General features: G+C 47.1%; 1 protein-coding gene across 5 annotated transcripts in view; it reads left to right on the top strand.

Annotated features, from left to right (window-relative positions):
• The first annotated feature begins 12,784 nt into the window (after nucleotides 1-12,784).
• RB1 (RB transcriptional corepressor 1) overlaps nucleotides 12,785-17,956 on the top strand; it is a 177,415-nt gene continuing 172,243 nt past the window's right edge. For 2 of the 5 annotated variants that reach the window (XM_048849935.2, XM_048849925.2), the window contains exons 1-2: nucleotides 12,787-13,039; nucleotides 15,712-15,829. In XM_048849935.2, the coding sequence (XP_048705892.1) occupies nucleotides 12,942-13,039; nucleotides 15,712-15,829 (216 nt within the window). In that variant the 5' untranslated portion in view covers nucleotides 12,787-12,941. Of the gene's footprint in view, nucleotides 13,040-15,711; nucleotides 15,830-17,956 lie in introns of all 5 variants that reach the window. The other 3 variants (XM_048849955.2, XM_048849917.2, XM_048849945.2) reach the window with 3 other exon arrangements.

The raw sequence follows: 17,956 nt of genomic DNA, 5'->3' as shown, positions 1-17,956 counted from the left end.
CACCTTGGCGAATAGTCATTGATGAATCTGTCCTCCATGAATTTATCTAATGTTTTTTTTAAACCCAGTTATAGTTTTGGCCTTCACAACATCCCCTGGCAACAAGTTCCACAGGTTCACTGTGTGTTGTGTGAAGAAATACTTCCTTTTGTTTGGTTGGTTGGTTTTAAACCTGCTGCCTATTAATTTCATTGGGTGACCACTGGTTCTTGTGTTATGTGAAGGAGTAAATAACTCATTTCCTTATTAACTTTCTCCACCCTATTCATGATTTTATAGACTTCTATCATATTCCCCCTTTTCCAATTCTAATATATCTTTTTTGAGATGGAGTGACCAGAACTGCATGCAGTTTTCTAGGTGTTGGCATATCATGGATTTATATAGTAGAATTACGATATTTACTGTATTATCTGTCCAGTTCCTAACAGTTCCTAACATTATTGGCTTGTTTGACTGCCACTGCACATTGAGCAGATGTTTTCAGAGAACTCTCCACAATGACTCCAAGATCTCTCTTGAGCAGTAACAGCTAATTTAGATCCCACCATGTATAGTTATCCCATTATGTATAGTTGGGATTATGATTTCCAATGTGCAACTACTTTGCATTTATGAACACTGGACAACAAAATGGCAGATGAAATTTAGTCACCCAGTTTTGTGAAATCCCTTTGTAATGTATCATCTGCAAATTTTGCCACTTCACTCTTTACCCCCTTTTCTAGATCGTTTATGACTACGTTGAACAGCACATGTCCCAGTACAGCTCCTTGGTTGTTACTCAGTGTGTTTAGAGCTTTCTTTTGACTTCAGATTTTGGGGATGATGATATGTGATAAACTTTAATGCCTAATGTCACCTTAAATAGACCCATCAGTGCACAATGCCTCTAATCAAATATGTTTTGTTTTGTTTTAACCAAACAAAAGTATAGCAAGCACAGTAGGAACCATGCTTGCTGTTTTCTAAGGATGAGCATTAATGCTGTGCTATACTGAGCAAAACACATTTCAAAATTATTCCCAGGAAAATGAGAGTGACCATTTTTACTGCTACTTTTAATTATATACCTGAAGCACTCAACACTTTCACTTATGCAATGTGTATGTATAATACTCATAAGCGAATGTCAGATCTAGGTTTACCTGCACCCTATGCCTCTAATAATTGAAGATCTGCTGAGGGGATCAAAAGGGACAGCTTTGGTTGCAGCAGCAGAGTTTGCTGCACTCTGAAAGGACTGAGAAGCAATGGGGCTTGTGTAAACTGTGCTTGGTTGGCTGGTTGTGTATTTTTTTAATACTAAGTTTATTAAAACTCTAGTTTTTAAAACTGTCCCGGGACTGGGAGTGTACTGTATAACTCACCATTCTTGTCCACTAATCACCCCTCTCTGGCTTAACTTGGGTTTGATTTTCTTACTGATTAGGTACGTTTCCAACTTTTTTTTTAAATATTTTGAAAGCTTCCTTTTTAACCAAAAATAATCCCATTGTCATGACATACTTTGAGATTAACATATTAGGAGCACAGAAGTGTCACCATTGCTATATGTTGCAGTGTTTATTTTGTGGTGAGGCCTGTATTTCTCTCTAATATGTGCCATTCAACTTCCTGATGTCCAATAACTATTCACACCAGGTAATTTATTGGCAAGAATCAACTACCACACTGGACTTGTAAATTTAAAGAGCTTCAAATCTTCCTCCAACCTATAATTAAAACTTTGCAGCTTTGGAGAAAGCCATGAGATATCTTAGGTCTTGTCTATATATACAATTTTACTGCTTTAACTGTTAGTACAGTAACTCCTCACTTAAAGTTGTCCCGGTTAACATTGTTACGTTGCTGATCAATTAGGGAACATACATTTAAAGTTGCGCAATGCTCCCTTATAACATCATTTGGCAGCTGCTTGCTTTGTCCACTGCTTGCAGGAAGAGCAGCCCCTTGGAGCTAGCTGGTGGGGGCTTGGAACCAGGGTGGACCGGCAGCCCCCTACCAGCTCCCCGCTCTCCTAAGTTCCCTGTGCAGCAGCCCATTGGGCAGGCTATAAATTGCGAACAGTTCAGCTGTCCCTCCCCAACTGTCATGTGCTGCTCCTGCCCTCTGTCTTGGAGCCGCTCCCTGGAGCCTCCTGCTTGCTGTGCAGGGGAGGAGGAAGGGGAGGGCTAATGTCAGGGTGTCCCCCTCCCCCCTGCTCCTGCACCCCGCTTACTCCTTCTCCATATAGAGCAGCGTGGGGACATGGACAGAGAGAGCTTGGGGCAGCAGCTGCTGTCTCAACTTCCTGATCGACTTAAAAAGACAATGGGGGGTCAGTGGACAAGAGTGGGGTCAGCCTACTTAAGGGGGCAATGCGCATCTCTCTCTCTCTCTCCCACACACAGGGGTGTGTCTGTCTCTGTCTGCCTTGCTGTCTCCCCTCCCTCCATTCATGCTGCCTTGTAGAGTCTGAGGCTAAATTAACAACTGTGTGTTAACCCTTGAGAGCTGAGCCAAAAGCTAGTTCATCATTTAGCAGCAAGGCATTCCCTGGGAAATATCCCACCCGCTGACTTCACCACCTCAACCAAGCTTCACAATCATCACCACTGTGTACAGTATTAAATTGTTTGTTTAAAACATATGCTGTGTGTGTGTGTGTGTGTATATATATATATATGTATTTTGTCTGGTGAAAAAAATTTCCCTGGAACCTAACCCCCCCCCCCATTTACATTAATTCTTATGGGGAAATTGAATTAGCTTAACATCTGTTCACTTAAAGTCGCATTTTTCAGGACTACAACATTAAGCAAGGAGTTACTGTATAACTAAAGTGGCACAACTCCCCCTAAGGATGTTGTTGTCCATCCTTCAAATTCGAAGATGGCCATGACATCACTGGTTGGTTTGGTTTCTGTGAACACAAGAATGGCTGATCAGGCCAATTTCAGCTTTGAACTGTCTGTGGCACACTGAACAAGGGATGCTACTATGGGTTACTTGATTAACAGCAAACATGCTGCTTTTGCGAGATTTATGCTGCTGGCGCTTCTGCTCTGCCTCGGTAGTTCTCCTCTTCTCATAGACTTTAGCTCCAGCAATGATGAGGCTTTGCCAGGTAGAACAATCATGAGTGAGAAATTTCCAAAACTCTGTGTCAATGTTGAAACACCTCAAGGATAACTTGAGAGAATCCTTGAAACATTTCTTCTGGCCTCCCTAAGAGCCCCTTTCCTCCTTTAGCTCACCATAAAAGATCTTCTCTGTCAGTTGTTCATCTGACATTCTGGTGATATGGCCTGCCCATCTCATCTGTGATTTCATCAACAAAGTATGGATGCTTTGAATACCTGCCCATAGGAGGAGTACCTCAGTATTTGGAACCTTGTCTTGCCATCTTATCCTCATCAGGTTTCTCAGACAGTCCATGTGAAACTGATTCAGCAGGATGCAGTTATATTGGGTATAAATGTGCTTTACATTGGTATAGCTATTCCCATACAGAAAAGGGAATAAGATACACTTATATAAGGCACCTTTATACCAATATAACTGTCCCACCAGGCAGGTCTACCAGTATAACTATTTCAGTGTTTAAAAACAGAACAACCCCCACCTCTAACCAAAATAGTAATACTGGTACAAAAACTGTATAGACGAGGTCTGAGAGAAGAGACCTGGCTGTGGCAAAGTGATGGACTGGCTTGTGCATATGTGTGCCACTGCTCCAGTCGATGGAGTATACATGTATGTGAGTAGCTCACTTGCAGAGCTAGTTGTGATGTTATTTCAGCTCTCTGGGTTGAATGATGATCAGTGCACATGAGAATGGCGAACAAATGGCTAAACTTTACTTCAAGGTGAGTCAATAATAGAGTTAAAAAAACAAAACCTATCCTATATCCTTTTCAACACTTATCACCATCGTACCTCCGTACCTTCTATGTGACTAATACCTATCGTGCTTTTGTTCTCATACTTTTCCAAGGGGGAAAATGTGTGCAGTATAGTGTCTTGTTTTAGAATCTTTATAAATATATAATAGTTCTATTCCACACACAGCTATTGCTATGTGTTTGATAGAGAAGACAGGTCTAAGAAATGCACCTTTTACTTGGAACAGAAAGTGGTGAGGTTTGTGATGGTCCTTAGTTGTTAAGAGAGCTCCTTCCACAGTCTTGGACCAGCCCCCAAGAAAATTCTGTCTCCTGCACACATGAGCTTTATTCTTACTCTAGAAAATTCCATTATTAGGCCCTGTCTGTATCCCACCTATTTTGAATGGCTACATGGGAGACTTTAGCATACAGGGCCAAAGTTAGCTCTGGTGTAAGCAAGTGTAACTCTCAAAGTCAAGGCATCAGGGCTGAATCTGAATTATCCTGCTCTGCATCTTAGAAATACTTGTTACCACTCCCTTCTTCCCCCATCCCGAGATCTAGGATATCAGTCTACAATTGGCAGTGTTATCACTAGCAACACAGAAATAACAATAGCTCTATAACACAAACCAGAGCCTTCTCAGTGTATTATCAGAACACTATGCTAACAATCTTAAAATGAAGAACAGTGCACTGGAGAGGTAAAACAGCATTACTTAACTGCTCCCGCATGAAACACACACAAGGAGCCCAGTTCTCTGATTAAAATTAATGGGAGTTTTGTCAGGAACTTCAAGGAGAACAGGATCAGGACCTTTATTTGTCAACAGCCAAACAAAACATTCATCTTTAGTTTGTTTCTGCTTCACCTAGGCTCACCCCTCAGTGAGATTTTATGATTGTCTGCTAATTCACAGCCTAACTACAGTGGGGGCTAGAAACTCCAAATCTGATTGGTCATTTTGCTTTGAGCTATACAGACACATGAAGTCATCACCCCGGGCCTGAAGAGCTGACAAAAGGCTAGCAATCTGGTCTATGCAGATGGATCCTTATGTCTCACTGCACTGCTATAGTGCTTCTGCTGAAATGCTCTAAGCCAGTGGTTTTGAGGGTGAGGGCTGGGAATGAGGGGTTTTGTGGGTCACGACCCAGTACTGGGTCGCAGAATGTAAGACACTAGGTTGCAGTGGCTCTGGTCAGCACTGCCAACTGGTCTGTTAAAAGTCCCATCGGTGGTGCTGCCCGACTAAGGCAGGCTAGTCCCTACCTGGTCTGACACCACGCTGTGCCCCAGAAGCGGCCAGCAGCAGGTCCAGCTCCTACGGGGGGGGGGGCACAGGGCTCCGAGTGCTGCCCCTGCCCCGAGCACTGGCTGTGGGGGATGCGGTGCCTGCGGTAGAGAGCCTAGGAGCTGGACATGCTGCTGGCCACTTCTGGGGTGTAGCGCTGTCCGTGGTGCCAGGACAGGGAGGAAGCTTATCTTAGCACCTGCACTGTGCCGCTGACCAGGAGACACCTGAGTTAAGCTCACACTGCAACTCCCTGCCCCAGCCCTGAGCCTCCCCAAATCCGGAGCCCCTTCCTGCACCCCAAATCCCTCATTCCTGGCCCCACCCCAGAGCCTGCACCCAGAGCCCTGACCCCCTCCCACACCTCAACCCCCTGCTTCAACCCACAGCTCCCTCCCAAACCCTGAACCCCTCATTCCCAGCTCTCACCCCCACACCGTAACCTCTTATACCCAGCTTTGTTGGGTCGCAGGCATCAACACTTTTTGTCAATTGGGTCGCCAGAAAAAAAGTTTAAGGCATGTTTTCTAATCCTTTAATTGTTCTTGTGGCTCATCTGAACCTTCTCCAATTTATCAACACCCTTGAATTTTGGGCATCAGAACAGGATACAGTATTCCAGCAGTGGTCACACCAGTGCCAAATACAGAGGTAAAATAACCTCTCTACTCCTACTCAAGATTCCCCTGTTTATACATCCTATGATCATGATTAGCTCTTTTGTCCAGAGAACCACACTGGGAGCTCATGTTCAGCTGATTACCTACCCCGATCCCCCAAATCTTTTTCAGGGTCACTTCTTCCAACAATAGAGTCCCCCATCCTGTAGGTATTTAGTACATTCATTGTTCCTAGCTTTATATATTTAGCCATATTAAAATCCGTATTGTTTGCTTGCGCTCAGTTTACCATGTGATCCAGATTGCTCTGAGTCAGAGATCTGTCCTCTTTACTGTTGATCACTCCCCCAATTTTTGGGTAATCTACAAGCTTTATCAGTGATAATTTTATATTTTTTTTACATCATTAATAAAAATGTTAAATAGCATAGGGCCAAAAAGCGATCCCTGTGGAACCCACTGGAGACGTAGCCACTCAATGACAGGTCACAAAACAGGGAACTATCAGCCAGGTTTTACTCCAATTAATGTGAGCCATGTTAATTTTATATTGCTCCTGTTTTTTAATCAAAATGTCATGCAATGCCAAGTCATATGCCTTAGAGAAGCCAACACTATTACCATTATCAACCACATTTGTAATGTCATTAAAAAAAATCAAGTTAGTTTGAGAGGATCTATTTTCCATAAATACATGTTGATTTGCATTAATTATATTATCCTTTATAGTGGGTTGGCACCAGTCCCTCCCCCTCTGGCTCAGTGGGAGGCCACTACATCTCTTTGGCTCTGCCCTCTATCAGGGATTAGAGCTCAGGCCCTTAAGCAGGACAGAGCACCAAGACAGTCTAGGAACTCAGGCTGCAGGCAGGGCAGAGTGAACAATAGACAGTCTGATATCCTGGCTCTGGCAGACAAACGCAGGCCTCTTGGCCTAACATAGAGAGGCTGCCACCCCAGTGATGGACTTGGCAGCAGGGATTAGGGGGATACAGGCCCACCCTACTCCACCGGGTCCCAACCCAGGGCCCTAACAGTGGTGGAGGGTTCCACCACTGGGTCAGAGGGGATCCTACAGCAACACACTGATGTGGATTCAGGCAACAACCCAACCAGACTATAATCTAGTGTCCCTCAGTTACTTCCTACTCTCCCAGTCGGAAATGTACTTGCAGTTCAGAGTCATCCCCTGTTTCTTCAGGATATATGGTGAGTAGTAGTCCTAGCAGCTCTTCACCTAGGTCAGTCTCCTCCAGGAGTAGGGCAGGGCAGGGTGCAGCGCAGGTTCAGGTCTGGGGATCTGCAACAGTCTGGAGCCGTCTGCCCCCTTTCCTGACTCAGACTCAACTTGGTTAGAGCGGGGCCGTCCCTAGCCATACACAAACTATGCAGCTGTGTAGGGCACCAGGAAATTTGGGGCACTAAATTGCCCCAAATTTCCTGGTGCCCTACACAGCTGCATACTGCATCCAGCTCCAGCGGCCAGCCCGTTCCCCTGGACAGTTGAGCTGGCTGCACACAGCAGGGCCCAGGAAAACTGTCTCCACCCCTGCCCCACCCCTTCCCCATAGCCCCCATCCTGACTCTTCCCTCCCTTGCTCTGCCCCTGCCCCCACTCCACCCCTTCCCCCCAAAACCCCATCCCCTGAGCTATGTGCCCCGGGGGACTGCAGCAGGGGTCGGGCTTGGGCTTGCCTTGCACTCACTGGGTAGCGAGAAGTGGAGTGATCTGGCCCCAGCCCACTCCGCTATACTGGCTCCCTGTTGCGCTGCCGGTGGGAGCTGGAGGGCGGTTCCACCCCTTCCCCCAAGCCTGGGTGCTGGGGGAGCAGAGCGGAGTAGGCTGTGGCTGGGTTGCTCCACTTCCTGCCGTCCCGTGAGTGTGGTGGCAGGCCCAACCCTTGCTGCCTTCCTCCACTGGCTGCTCCTGCCTCCCAAAGCCCTTGGGCGCAGCCCTCCCTGCTCCATGGTGGAGGACTGGAATCCCCCCCTCACCTTCTGCACATGCCTGGGATGCCCCCCCCCGCCCCACTGCCCCCACCCTTTAATAATTTATCAATAGAGTCCTGTATCAGCCACTCCATTATCTTGTCCAGGATCAAGGTCAGTCTGACAGGCTTATAAAATTACATGGGTCATCCTGTTTACTCTTTTTAAAAATTGGAACAACATTAGCCTTTGTCTGGTCTTCTGGAGCTTCCCCAGTGTTCCAAGACTTACTGAAAATCAGCCTTACCTGTCTAGTGAGATCCTCAGCCAGCTCTTTTAAAACTCTTGGATGCAAGTGAATTGGACCTACTCATTTCAAGATTTCTAACTTTAGTAGCTGCTGTTTAACATCCTCCAGGGATACGAGTGCAATGGAAGAGTGTTATCATCATAGGATGAGACTATATCACCTTCCCCGCCCCCCAAACACAGAACAAATATTCATTGAACTCTTGTGCCTTTTCCGCATTATTACTGATAATTCTACTATGTCCATCTACGAATGGACCAATACCATTGTCAGGATTCCTTTTGTTCCTAATATATTTTTTAAAACCTCCTTTTTATTGTCCTTAATTGAGCTGGCCATAGATTTCTCCATGTGTCCCTTTGCTTCCCTTATCAATTTTCTATAATTCCTAACTTCTGATTTATGTTTATTACTATCAGCTTCCCCTTTCTTCCATTTGTGTATGTATATATGTGTATATATATGCCTTCACTTCCCCTCTAAACCAGGTCAGTTTTTGAACCAGTACAGCCTTCTGCCTTGAGTGTGGGGTTGTGGCTTTTGAGGCATCTAGTAAGGTGTTCTTAAATGATTCCTAATTATCATTCACATTTTTCTGATTAAATTCTTCCTCCCAGCTGATTTGGCTCATAATTGTTTTCAGCTTTGTGAAATTGCCCCTATTAAAGCACCAAGAATATATACACCTTACTGAGCTGGACTTTATTCTCTCCTTTAGTTTCTCATACCATGGGACTTGGACAAAGGTAGGTGGTTTGGCTATTTATAAACTGTTTTAGTTAATATCTGATAAAATAAACAGGATTCAGCTATCTTTAAATAAAGTTTCCTTTTGTCATCAATAAACTGGATTATCTATGATAAATTAGAAGCAGTCCCTTAAATTCTATCAGCCTAAGGAAGCATATCCTCTACAAGAAAGCTTGATTCTTCTGCAGAATGTGTAATCTCTGTGGGGAGCAACTTGTAGGTGATATACAATAGAAGGGATTGTAACTGAATTAACACATTGTTTTATTGCCTTTATTTTAGTTATGTTGTTCTATATAAAATCCAGTAGAACCTCAGAGTTACGAACTGACCAGTCAACCACATACCTTATTTGGAACCAGAAGTACACAATCAGGCAGCAGCAGAAACCAAAAAAAAAAAAAAAAAAAAAGCAAATACAGTACAGTACTGTGTTAAATGTAAACGACTAAAAAAATAAAGGGAGAGCAGCATTCTTCTTCTGCATGGTAAAGTTTCAGAGCTGTATTAAGTCAATGTTGAGTTGAAAACTTTTGAAAGAACAACCATAACGTTTTGTTCAGAGTTACGAACAACCTCCATACCTGAGGTGTTTGTAACTGAGGTTCTACTGTTATTTATTACTTTGCATTCCTTTGCTTCTCTATGGCCTGGTCTGCACTATAGGGTTAGGTCAAGATAAGCTGCCTTGTGTCGACCTAGATGTGGAAATGTCTTCACTTAGGCCAGGTCTACACTACACACTTACTTTGGTATAACTACATCGCTCAGGGTTGTGAAAAGTCCATACCCCTGACGGCTAGTTATACTGACCTTACCACCACCACTACCCTGTGCAGACAGTGCTCTGTTGGCAGGAGAACTTCTCCCACTGGCATAGCTACCGCTTCTTGTGGAGGTGGAGTTATTAAGCTGACAGGAGAGCGCTCTCCCATTTGCTTAGAGTAGTGGTTTTCAAACTTTTTTTCTGGCAACCCAGTTGAAGAAAATTGTTGATGCCTGCGACCCAACAGAGGTGGGGATGCAGGGTTTGGAGTGTGGGAGGGGCTCAGGGCTGGGGCAGAGGATTGGGGTGCAGTGGTGAGGGCTGCAGGGTGGGGCTGAGAATGAGGGGTTCAGGGTGTGGGAAGGGGCTCTGGACTGGGGCAGGGGGTTTGGCTGCAGGAGGGGGTCAGGGCTCTGGGTGCAGGCTCTGGGGTGGGGCTGGGAATGAGGGTTTGGGGTGCAGGAGGAGGCTCCAGGTTTGGGAGGGCTCAGGACTGGGCAGGAGGTTGGGGTGCATGAGAAGGTCAGGAGGGTCAGGACTCTGCACTGGGGGTGCAGGCTCTGGGGTGGGATCAGGGATGAGGCATTTTGGGTGCAGGAAGGGGCTTCGGGTTTGGGGGGGAGGCTCAGGGCTGGGGCAGGAGATTGGGGCACGGGCTTAACTTGGGCATCTCCCGCTAGGCGGCACAGTGGGGGTGCTAAGGCAGGCTTCCTGCCTGTCCTGGCACCGCAGACAGTGCTGTGCCCCAGAAGTGGCCAGTAGCAGGTCTGGCTCTTAGGTGGAGGCGCGTAAGCGGCTCCGTGTGGCTCTCGACTGCAGGCACTGCCCTCCCGCAGCTGGCATTGGCTGGGAACCGGTGTTCAAGGAGGGGGCAGCATGGAGAGCCCTGTGACCCCCCCCAAAACCTAGGACCGGACCTGCTGCTGGCCACTTCCGGGGCGCAGCGCGGTGTCAGAATAGGTAGGGACTAGCCTGCCTTAGCCAGGCAGCACCACCGATGGGACTTTTGACGGGCCAGTCGATGGTGCTGACCAGAGCCGCCACGACCCAGTGCCTTACATTCCGTGACCCAATACTGGGTTGCGACCTGCAGTTTTTCTTTCTGAGGCCCCCCTTCAACATGCTATAAAAACTCCACAGCCCACCTCTGCCACAATAACTGGTTTCCTGCATATAAAAGCCAGGCCTGGCATTAGGGGTTAGCAAGGGCAATTGCCTGGGGCCCCAGGCTACAGGGCCCCCCACAAAGCTACATTGCTCAGGCTACAGCTTCAGTCCCAGGTGGCGGGGCTCAGGGACCTGGGCTTTAGCCCCATGTGGTGGGACTTCAGTGCTCTGCCCTGGGCCACACAGAGTCTAATGTTGGCCCTTCTTGGAGGTCCCCCTGAAACCTGCTAGAGGCCCCCTATGGGGCCCCAGACCCCCGATTGAGAACCACTGGACTAGATGATCACAATCATAGGAGCTGATTCCGTGTGCTCTGGGGCTCAAGCACCCATAGAAAAACATAGTGGGTGCTAAGCTTCCACCAGCCACAGCTGTTTGGTGCAGAGGCGGATTTACAATGAAACACACAGTGCCCTGGCATGGGGCCCCCCCAGCTACAAGGGGCCCCAAGGCCAGGCAGCCCAGCACGGTCCAGCACCACCTGTGGGGGCAGAAGCTGTGGTGAAGAGCAGGGAGGGAGCCATTTAAGAGCCGTGCTAGAGGTGCGGTGCGCTCCCCCAGCTAGTGAGCCGGGCTCCTGCTGGCTCCCAGTACTCCTCCTATAGGCTGGCGCTGGGGGCCCCACGTGTCACAGCAGGCAGCCAGGTGAGGGGCCGGCGGGGGCGCGCCATAGGGGTGGCGTGCATGCTTCCCTGGTGGGGCACCTGTCCTGTTGCTCTGCTCCTCTGGATGCTGGGCAGAGCAGGTGCAGTCCTTGGCATGCACTGCTGCTGGCGGCCCCAGGAAAAAAGTCAGGGAAATGGCGTGGCAGGCCAGGGCGCTCAGCTCTCACGTGCTGCTGCTACCACAGAAGCTCCCTTTGGCAGTGAACAGGAGCAGTGGTGGGACAGGTAAGCGACTGGGACTGTCCCAACACCGATCTCTCCCCACCCCTGCGCACTGCCCCCTACACACACACACCATAGCCCTGAGCTGCTCAGGGCAGGGTTGGCCCCCACACACCTGGCTCACACCCTCAGCCCCCCACCCTGACTCCTGCACCCCCCCATCCCCACCCTGAGCACCAAATGGGAGCTCCGGCACCCCCCCATCCCCACCTGCACCCCTCGCACCAAACAGAAGCTGCCCCAGGTAAGTGCTCCACACCCCAACCCTCTGCCCCAGCCCTGAGTCCCCTCCCGCACCCTAGCTCCTAGCCAGACCCCGCATCCCAACCCAGAACCCCCTCACACACCCAAACTCTTGGCCAGACCGCAATGTTTATTTACGTTTTTTTAATAAAGCACTCTTATCCAAAGCACTTTACCATAGTTAGGTAACGGTACAAACCAGATATGGAAAGACCATTAAGTCGGCTGAGACTCTCAGCAACTTTCAAGTGGTCTTTGGGAAAAAAAAGTTAAGACTACAAAAACATTCCAGGTACCTCCCTTTATTTTCATTTACTTGCTATCGCTTATAATATAGGCGGAGGATGAAGGAAAAAACCAGTGAAAAACGGGGATGGGGGAGATAAGAGAGAACGTTTTTTTTCTTGGCTGGGTCCCCGCGGGGGCCCCCCAAAACGAAGCTGAGAACAGAGCCCCACGAACTCTAAATTCGCCACTGGTTCGGCGGCCTCACCGATCAGCTGTTCAGCAGCGCCGCCAGCCCGCTGTCGGGAGGCGCTACTGACCGGCTGTTTGGCTCGCCTGCCACGCAGCTGCCTGGGGGAGGGCAAAGAGCGGCGGGGGGGGAGGGGTCTTGCGGGAGGGCTTGGAGCGGGGCTGGGAAGCGGCTGAGGAAAGGCGGGGCCCCAGGCTGGGGGCCCCCAGTTAGCGGCCGGGCTCAAGGGCAGGCAGCTACTCCACCTGCTGGGACACCCAGAGTACAGAGAGGCGGCAGCAGCTCCTCTATTGGCTAGGAGAAACGGGGGAGCTTATTGGCTGAACGGCTCGAGCTGCAGCCTCTGTTGCCAAGACTCCGAATTCCTCTTCCGGGTTCTCAGCCTCCTTTTTGTACTCAGGCTCCGCCCCCTTTGGAATACGCTCTCTCTCCGCCCTGCTCTGCAGCGAGCGAGGGCTGGGAAGTGACGCTACGCTCCGCCCTGTGGGCGGGGCGGACGTGACGTTTTCCCGCGGTTTGAGCTGTGACGGGGAACCGGTTTGTCCGTTTCCCTTCTCCCCGCCTCGGTGGACATTTAAACTTCTGACCCAACGGTTGTGGCAGCTCCGCGCGCTCGAGCGCGCGCCCGACATGCCGCCCAAGCCCCCCCGGAAGGGGGGAGCAGCCGCCGCTGCCAAGGGCCAGCGAGCCAGCCCGGACTGCGGCACGCCTCCGTCTGCCGCCGCCAGGTGAGAGTCGCAGCTCCCCTCTTCCGGCCCGGCGCCTCCTCCGCCGCTTCCCTAGCCCGGGACCCTCGGCGTCCCGCTGCCTGTCTGGGGCTCTAGCAGCCGTGGCGCCGCCCCGTCCTCTCGCTGCTCCGGGCACGTCCTGGGTGCGGGCAGCTCCGCTCGGGCAGACGCGGAAGCTTGCGGTGTCCTGGGCGTGATGGCTGAGGCGGTGCTCAGCGCCCCTGGGCAGAGGTGGCCCTGGCTGTATAAACTCCGCGCTCGCCGCTGTCCGTCAAACGGACCGTGCCCTCCTTAGCCTCGCTGGGGCTGGCCGCGTCAGCTGTGGCCAGCTAAACACCCCTGCTCGCCGTAGTGAACTGTAACCGCTGAAGACCTGGCTCTGACTGGAGGCACCTGTAGTGAGGAAGTGTTTAAGTAATTCATGCTGATGTAACCTTAGTGTTGACCTGTTAACAACTAAAAGATTCCGGCAGTGCAAACCCAGAATGTAAGGCTGGGTCCTACCTGGGTTCCTGATCACTTCCAGCTCTTCAGCCCCCAAATGTCCAAAGGACAGCCCTGGCCGGGGTAGTGTGAAAAACTATCTGTCTTAATTTGCTACCATCAGTAGTTACTTATATCTAAGGTATTGTAAAAACAAACAAGTAAACAAAAAACCCAACCCTGCTATCTGGTGTAATTTGCTACCAGTAGCAGTTATTGATATTAAACTATTATCTGACCAAATCTGCTACTGGAACATGGATAGCAAATTGTAACAAATAGTAAAAAGAAAGGGCATACTCGTGGCACCTTAGAGACCAACAAATTTATTTGAGCATAAGCTTTCGTGAGCTACAGCTCACTTCATCTGTAGCTCATGAGAGCTTATGCTCTAATAAATTTGTTAGTCTCTAAGGTGCCACAAGTATGCCCTTTCTTTTTATGGATACAGACTAACATGGCTGTTACTCTGAAACCTAACAAGTAGTAGTTACTGATGTGTAAGTTTGTTCTTATTTGCTGACTTGTCCTAATTTGCTACCTCTCGTCTTTCCCAGTACAGAAGAAAAAGTTAGAATGAAAAATTCCAAATTAGAAATCACAGTAAAAATCATAGTGCAATACTAGAAATGCAGATGTCAATGCTAAAACTACTAGCAAGTACTTACTTATACATATTTTCAATGAGTATTTGTTATTAAAATATAAATTAAATAGCACAATGACATGCATTTGCACAATAACAAAGGTAAATGATGAGCTGCTAAGAGTAATTCAGAGAATCCCAGCAGCAGATAGGACAAATTTGTGAACTGCTATGAGACTTTATGCGGTCATATACACTGATAAGGGATTCTTTGTTTCTGAGGGGGGTAAAATATTTCACTGACTCGGGTGTCCTTCAGCACCTCAGTAGGGTTACATCAGACAGAGGAGCTGCAATGACTTGGCATTGGGATACCTGTGCCTTTAAGAACCCAGCCCTGGGATGCTCATGTTGAGACTTACTGTCCTCTGGGACAGGAAATAAAAAGGACCCTCTGACAACCCCTTCTCCCCCATTTTTGCAAACGTTTGTCTCAGTCCACCAGAGTAACTGTTACCCCCTCTGCCCCTGCCTGTGCCAGGGTTTTGCCCTCTATTGCCCTCTGGCAGCACACTGGTGGGCTTAACACCGGCTCCTATTCCCCGTCCTTGATTTGCTCTTCAGCCCTTATCCTAACCCTGCCTCCAGCTGCTTGAACCCCCCTCCCAGTCAGTTTCCACCCCCTGCTCACACCCTGGCCACCCGCCTCCTCCAATTTGCCCCTTTTTAACCCCTGTAAAAAGCAGTCTGCAGAATCTGATGCCAAGGAAGGGCAGTGACTTCAGCAGATGTTACTGAGCATGCTCAGTACACCCTAAGTAGCAAATTAAGATAGGTTTTCATGCTACACCGGCTCACCTTCCAGTTGTATTGGAGGGAGAGGAGGAGTATAGACTTTTTAAAAAGACAGAAGGATTTGCTTCTCTCTCTGCTACAGGTAGCTGATGTACATGTATCTAGAATTTTAGGATTAGATTAGAAGTTCTAATGTAAGACCAGTTCCTGGGTCTTAATTCTGACTTTTTGTTAGGGCTATTCCAATCGTGGTGCACTGTTAGTTACTAGTTTCAGAGTAGCAGCCGTGTTAGTCTGTATTTGCAAAAAGAAAAGGAGTACTTGTGGCACCTTAGAGACTAACCAATTTATTTGAGCATAAGCTTTCGTGAGCTACAGCTCACTTCATCGGATGCACGTTAGTTACTAGTTTTAGGCTATGACCTTCCTTCAACCCATTCCTGGGGTTTTGGTGTTATAGGTAGAGCCCTGAAAATCTGCGGATATCCGCTTTATATCTGAGGATTATGTTTGCGGGTCAGATGTCGATACAAATTCTGTATCTGCAATTCTCCAGTTATAAGCGACTTCCAGGTTTGAGTTATGTAGGTATTGTGGTACATTAAAACTTCTAAATATTATCTTCATGTACAAGGTAACTTTTCCAGCTTTTTTGCAGGATGCTCAACAGAATGGGCTTTGTATCTAATGATGTGTCAGATGATATCTAATGTTTTATACTTCGTAACCATGTCAGAGATAAATTTGCGTTTAAACTAACTTGTTACGTATAGACCAGACTAATAGTCTTTTTCACCCTTTCTCCTAGGCTTGAGTTTGGAGAAACTGACTTTGTTGCACTTTGTGACACTCTACGAGTATCAGATATTGTAAGAGCAAATGCTTGGAAGACCTATGAAAAAGTGTCATCTGCTGATGGAACTCTAGTGAGTACTTGGTATAGTTAATTCTCACAATAATATTTGATTCCAAATACTGAGCTCTGTAGCTGTGCTTAGCCTAACGTGTTGCCTTAGCCCACCCAAGAAAGAAATTAATAAAAAATTCAAATTATTTTAAAATGAAATGCTACAGTGCTATCATTCTGATGCAGGTTTATATCAAGATCAGAAAGTACAAAGGTTTCTGTGTGTACACATCTGTATAAATTAACTTGCATAACCTCATTTTTGTTCTGTGTAGTTAAATAAATGTACTGATTTAAAAAAAAATTCATATTTACTGTAAATGGTAGTTAAACCAGGACTATGTGACCAGTCAACTCTCCAGACCACCAATTACTACTTATCAGCATTATAATACTGAGTCAATTATTTTATCACTTCTGTCTTGTGACTTTTTTTCTCAACCATAGTCTGTGAGGGCCTAGGTAGGGGATAAAAACAGGAAGAGTAGTCCTGATTAAAAATAAAAACAGTATGAATAGTACTAATAAAAACAAATTACTTTTTTTTTTGTTAACACAGCTTTTCAGATTTCATTACAAGTTAATATCGGTGCTGTGTCTAGTCATGGCTGAGGAGGCCCTTTCATTCATAGCGCCTGTCTTCCGGCTTTTCTAAGTAGGAGTTAAAAACCATACAGCTCTGAGAGCCAGAATTAAATTCTGCTGGTCCAAGGTATTGACTTAATGTACTTCCTAAAATTACCATGGCTATTTTCCACTGGAGATCTGGTAAATCCATTTTTCCAGAGAGTAGCATGTAGTTTGAATAGATTGAGAGTCTTGATCTTAAAACTGACGTGTCAGACCTCTATGAGTGGAGGCGGGTATTGAAACCATTTATCAAAAAAGTTCTTTTGGCTATAAGGATGGAGTAGCAGAGACTGTTTTTAGTCTAGGTGGGCAGGGGGAAGAAGCTCTCTAAAGTTCACATACATGTCAGTAGCTTCTCTTTTCTAGGAGCTGCTGTGTAGGGTCCAGGGACAACATCCTGGTAGAAATGTTAGTGCCTTTCCCTTCATAGTGGTGAGGAGTTCAGAAACTGGGTGGGCTTCATACAGGGTGATGTCCCTGGGCCTTGCTGTTCTATTTGACTAGTGTTTTTACTATTCATGTCAAATTTTACAACCCTGACGTAATTAAAAATCAGTCTTACTTTGTTAACATTTAGCAGCTTAAAATAAAAATCCCTCTCCCAGCAAAGTCTGAGACTGCTTTTTTTATTGCCAGGATTGAAGTCTTAAGCAGTTCCTCTGCTCATACTTAAGAACCACAAATATCAAGTGGAAAAGACAAAAGTTTTTTTTGTCCTTGGTTTATCTAGTTAAGTGGAGAAGATTTAGTCTTTCAATATGAGATCCAGACTTTGTAGAAGACAAACGTCTAAAAACTAAGTTTCTGGTTATAAAATATTCTAATAATCAGTGCAGTATTGTTCCAGAGTCTATACTAGGTGAAACAATAAAATTGATATAAACACCTGCATGGCACAGGCTTGCCACCTGAGTACAATCCTCTTGCTTGACTAAGGTTAGCACATGTGTATCTACGTGAGGTGGAAATTACACCTCCAGCTACAATGTAGATGTACCTTTCCTGTGTCCAAGGTCTTAATAGGATTTAAAAAAAAACACTAGACATTCATATGAATAATAATACTATCTACAGTTAAACTGGCTAGGATAAAAGCATTTAGGGAGTACAAGCCCTCATTCTCCAGGGCATAAACCAACCACTAGGTTAGGACAAAACTTCACTCCTAGACATGGTACTGCATAATTATACACTGTGGAGACTTTACCTCTTCCTCTGAAGCATGTGGTACTGACCACTGTCAGAAATATAATGCTTGGCTAGATCGACCGGTGTTCTGGTCCAGTGTGGACATTCTTACGAGCTAGATTGTGCCTTCCTATTGGAAAGCCCACTGGATTGGCCCAGAGGGAGGGAGAAACGACCTGTCAGATTTCTCCTCTCAGACTTCCCCCTCAAATCCTCCATCGGGGCTTGCTGTGACACAGACAAAGCTGGGGATTCAGAACCTAAACCCATCAGACCTTAAGGAATCTGGCAGAGGCACAGGGATATACTCGTAGAGGCTGTGCCCCTC

Source organism: Caretta caretta, chromosome 1 (genome assembly GCF_965140235.1).
Source record: "Caretta caretta isolate rCarCar2 chromosome 1, rCarCar1.hap1, whole genome shotgun sequence".
Lineage (NCBI taxonomy): Eukaryota > Metazoa > Chordata > Testudines > Cheloniidae > Caretta > Caretta caretta.
Note: the sequence above shows the minus strand (reverse complement) of the source record. Positions and strands in the feature narration are given on the sequence as shown.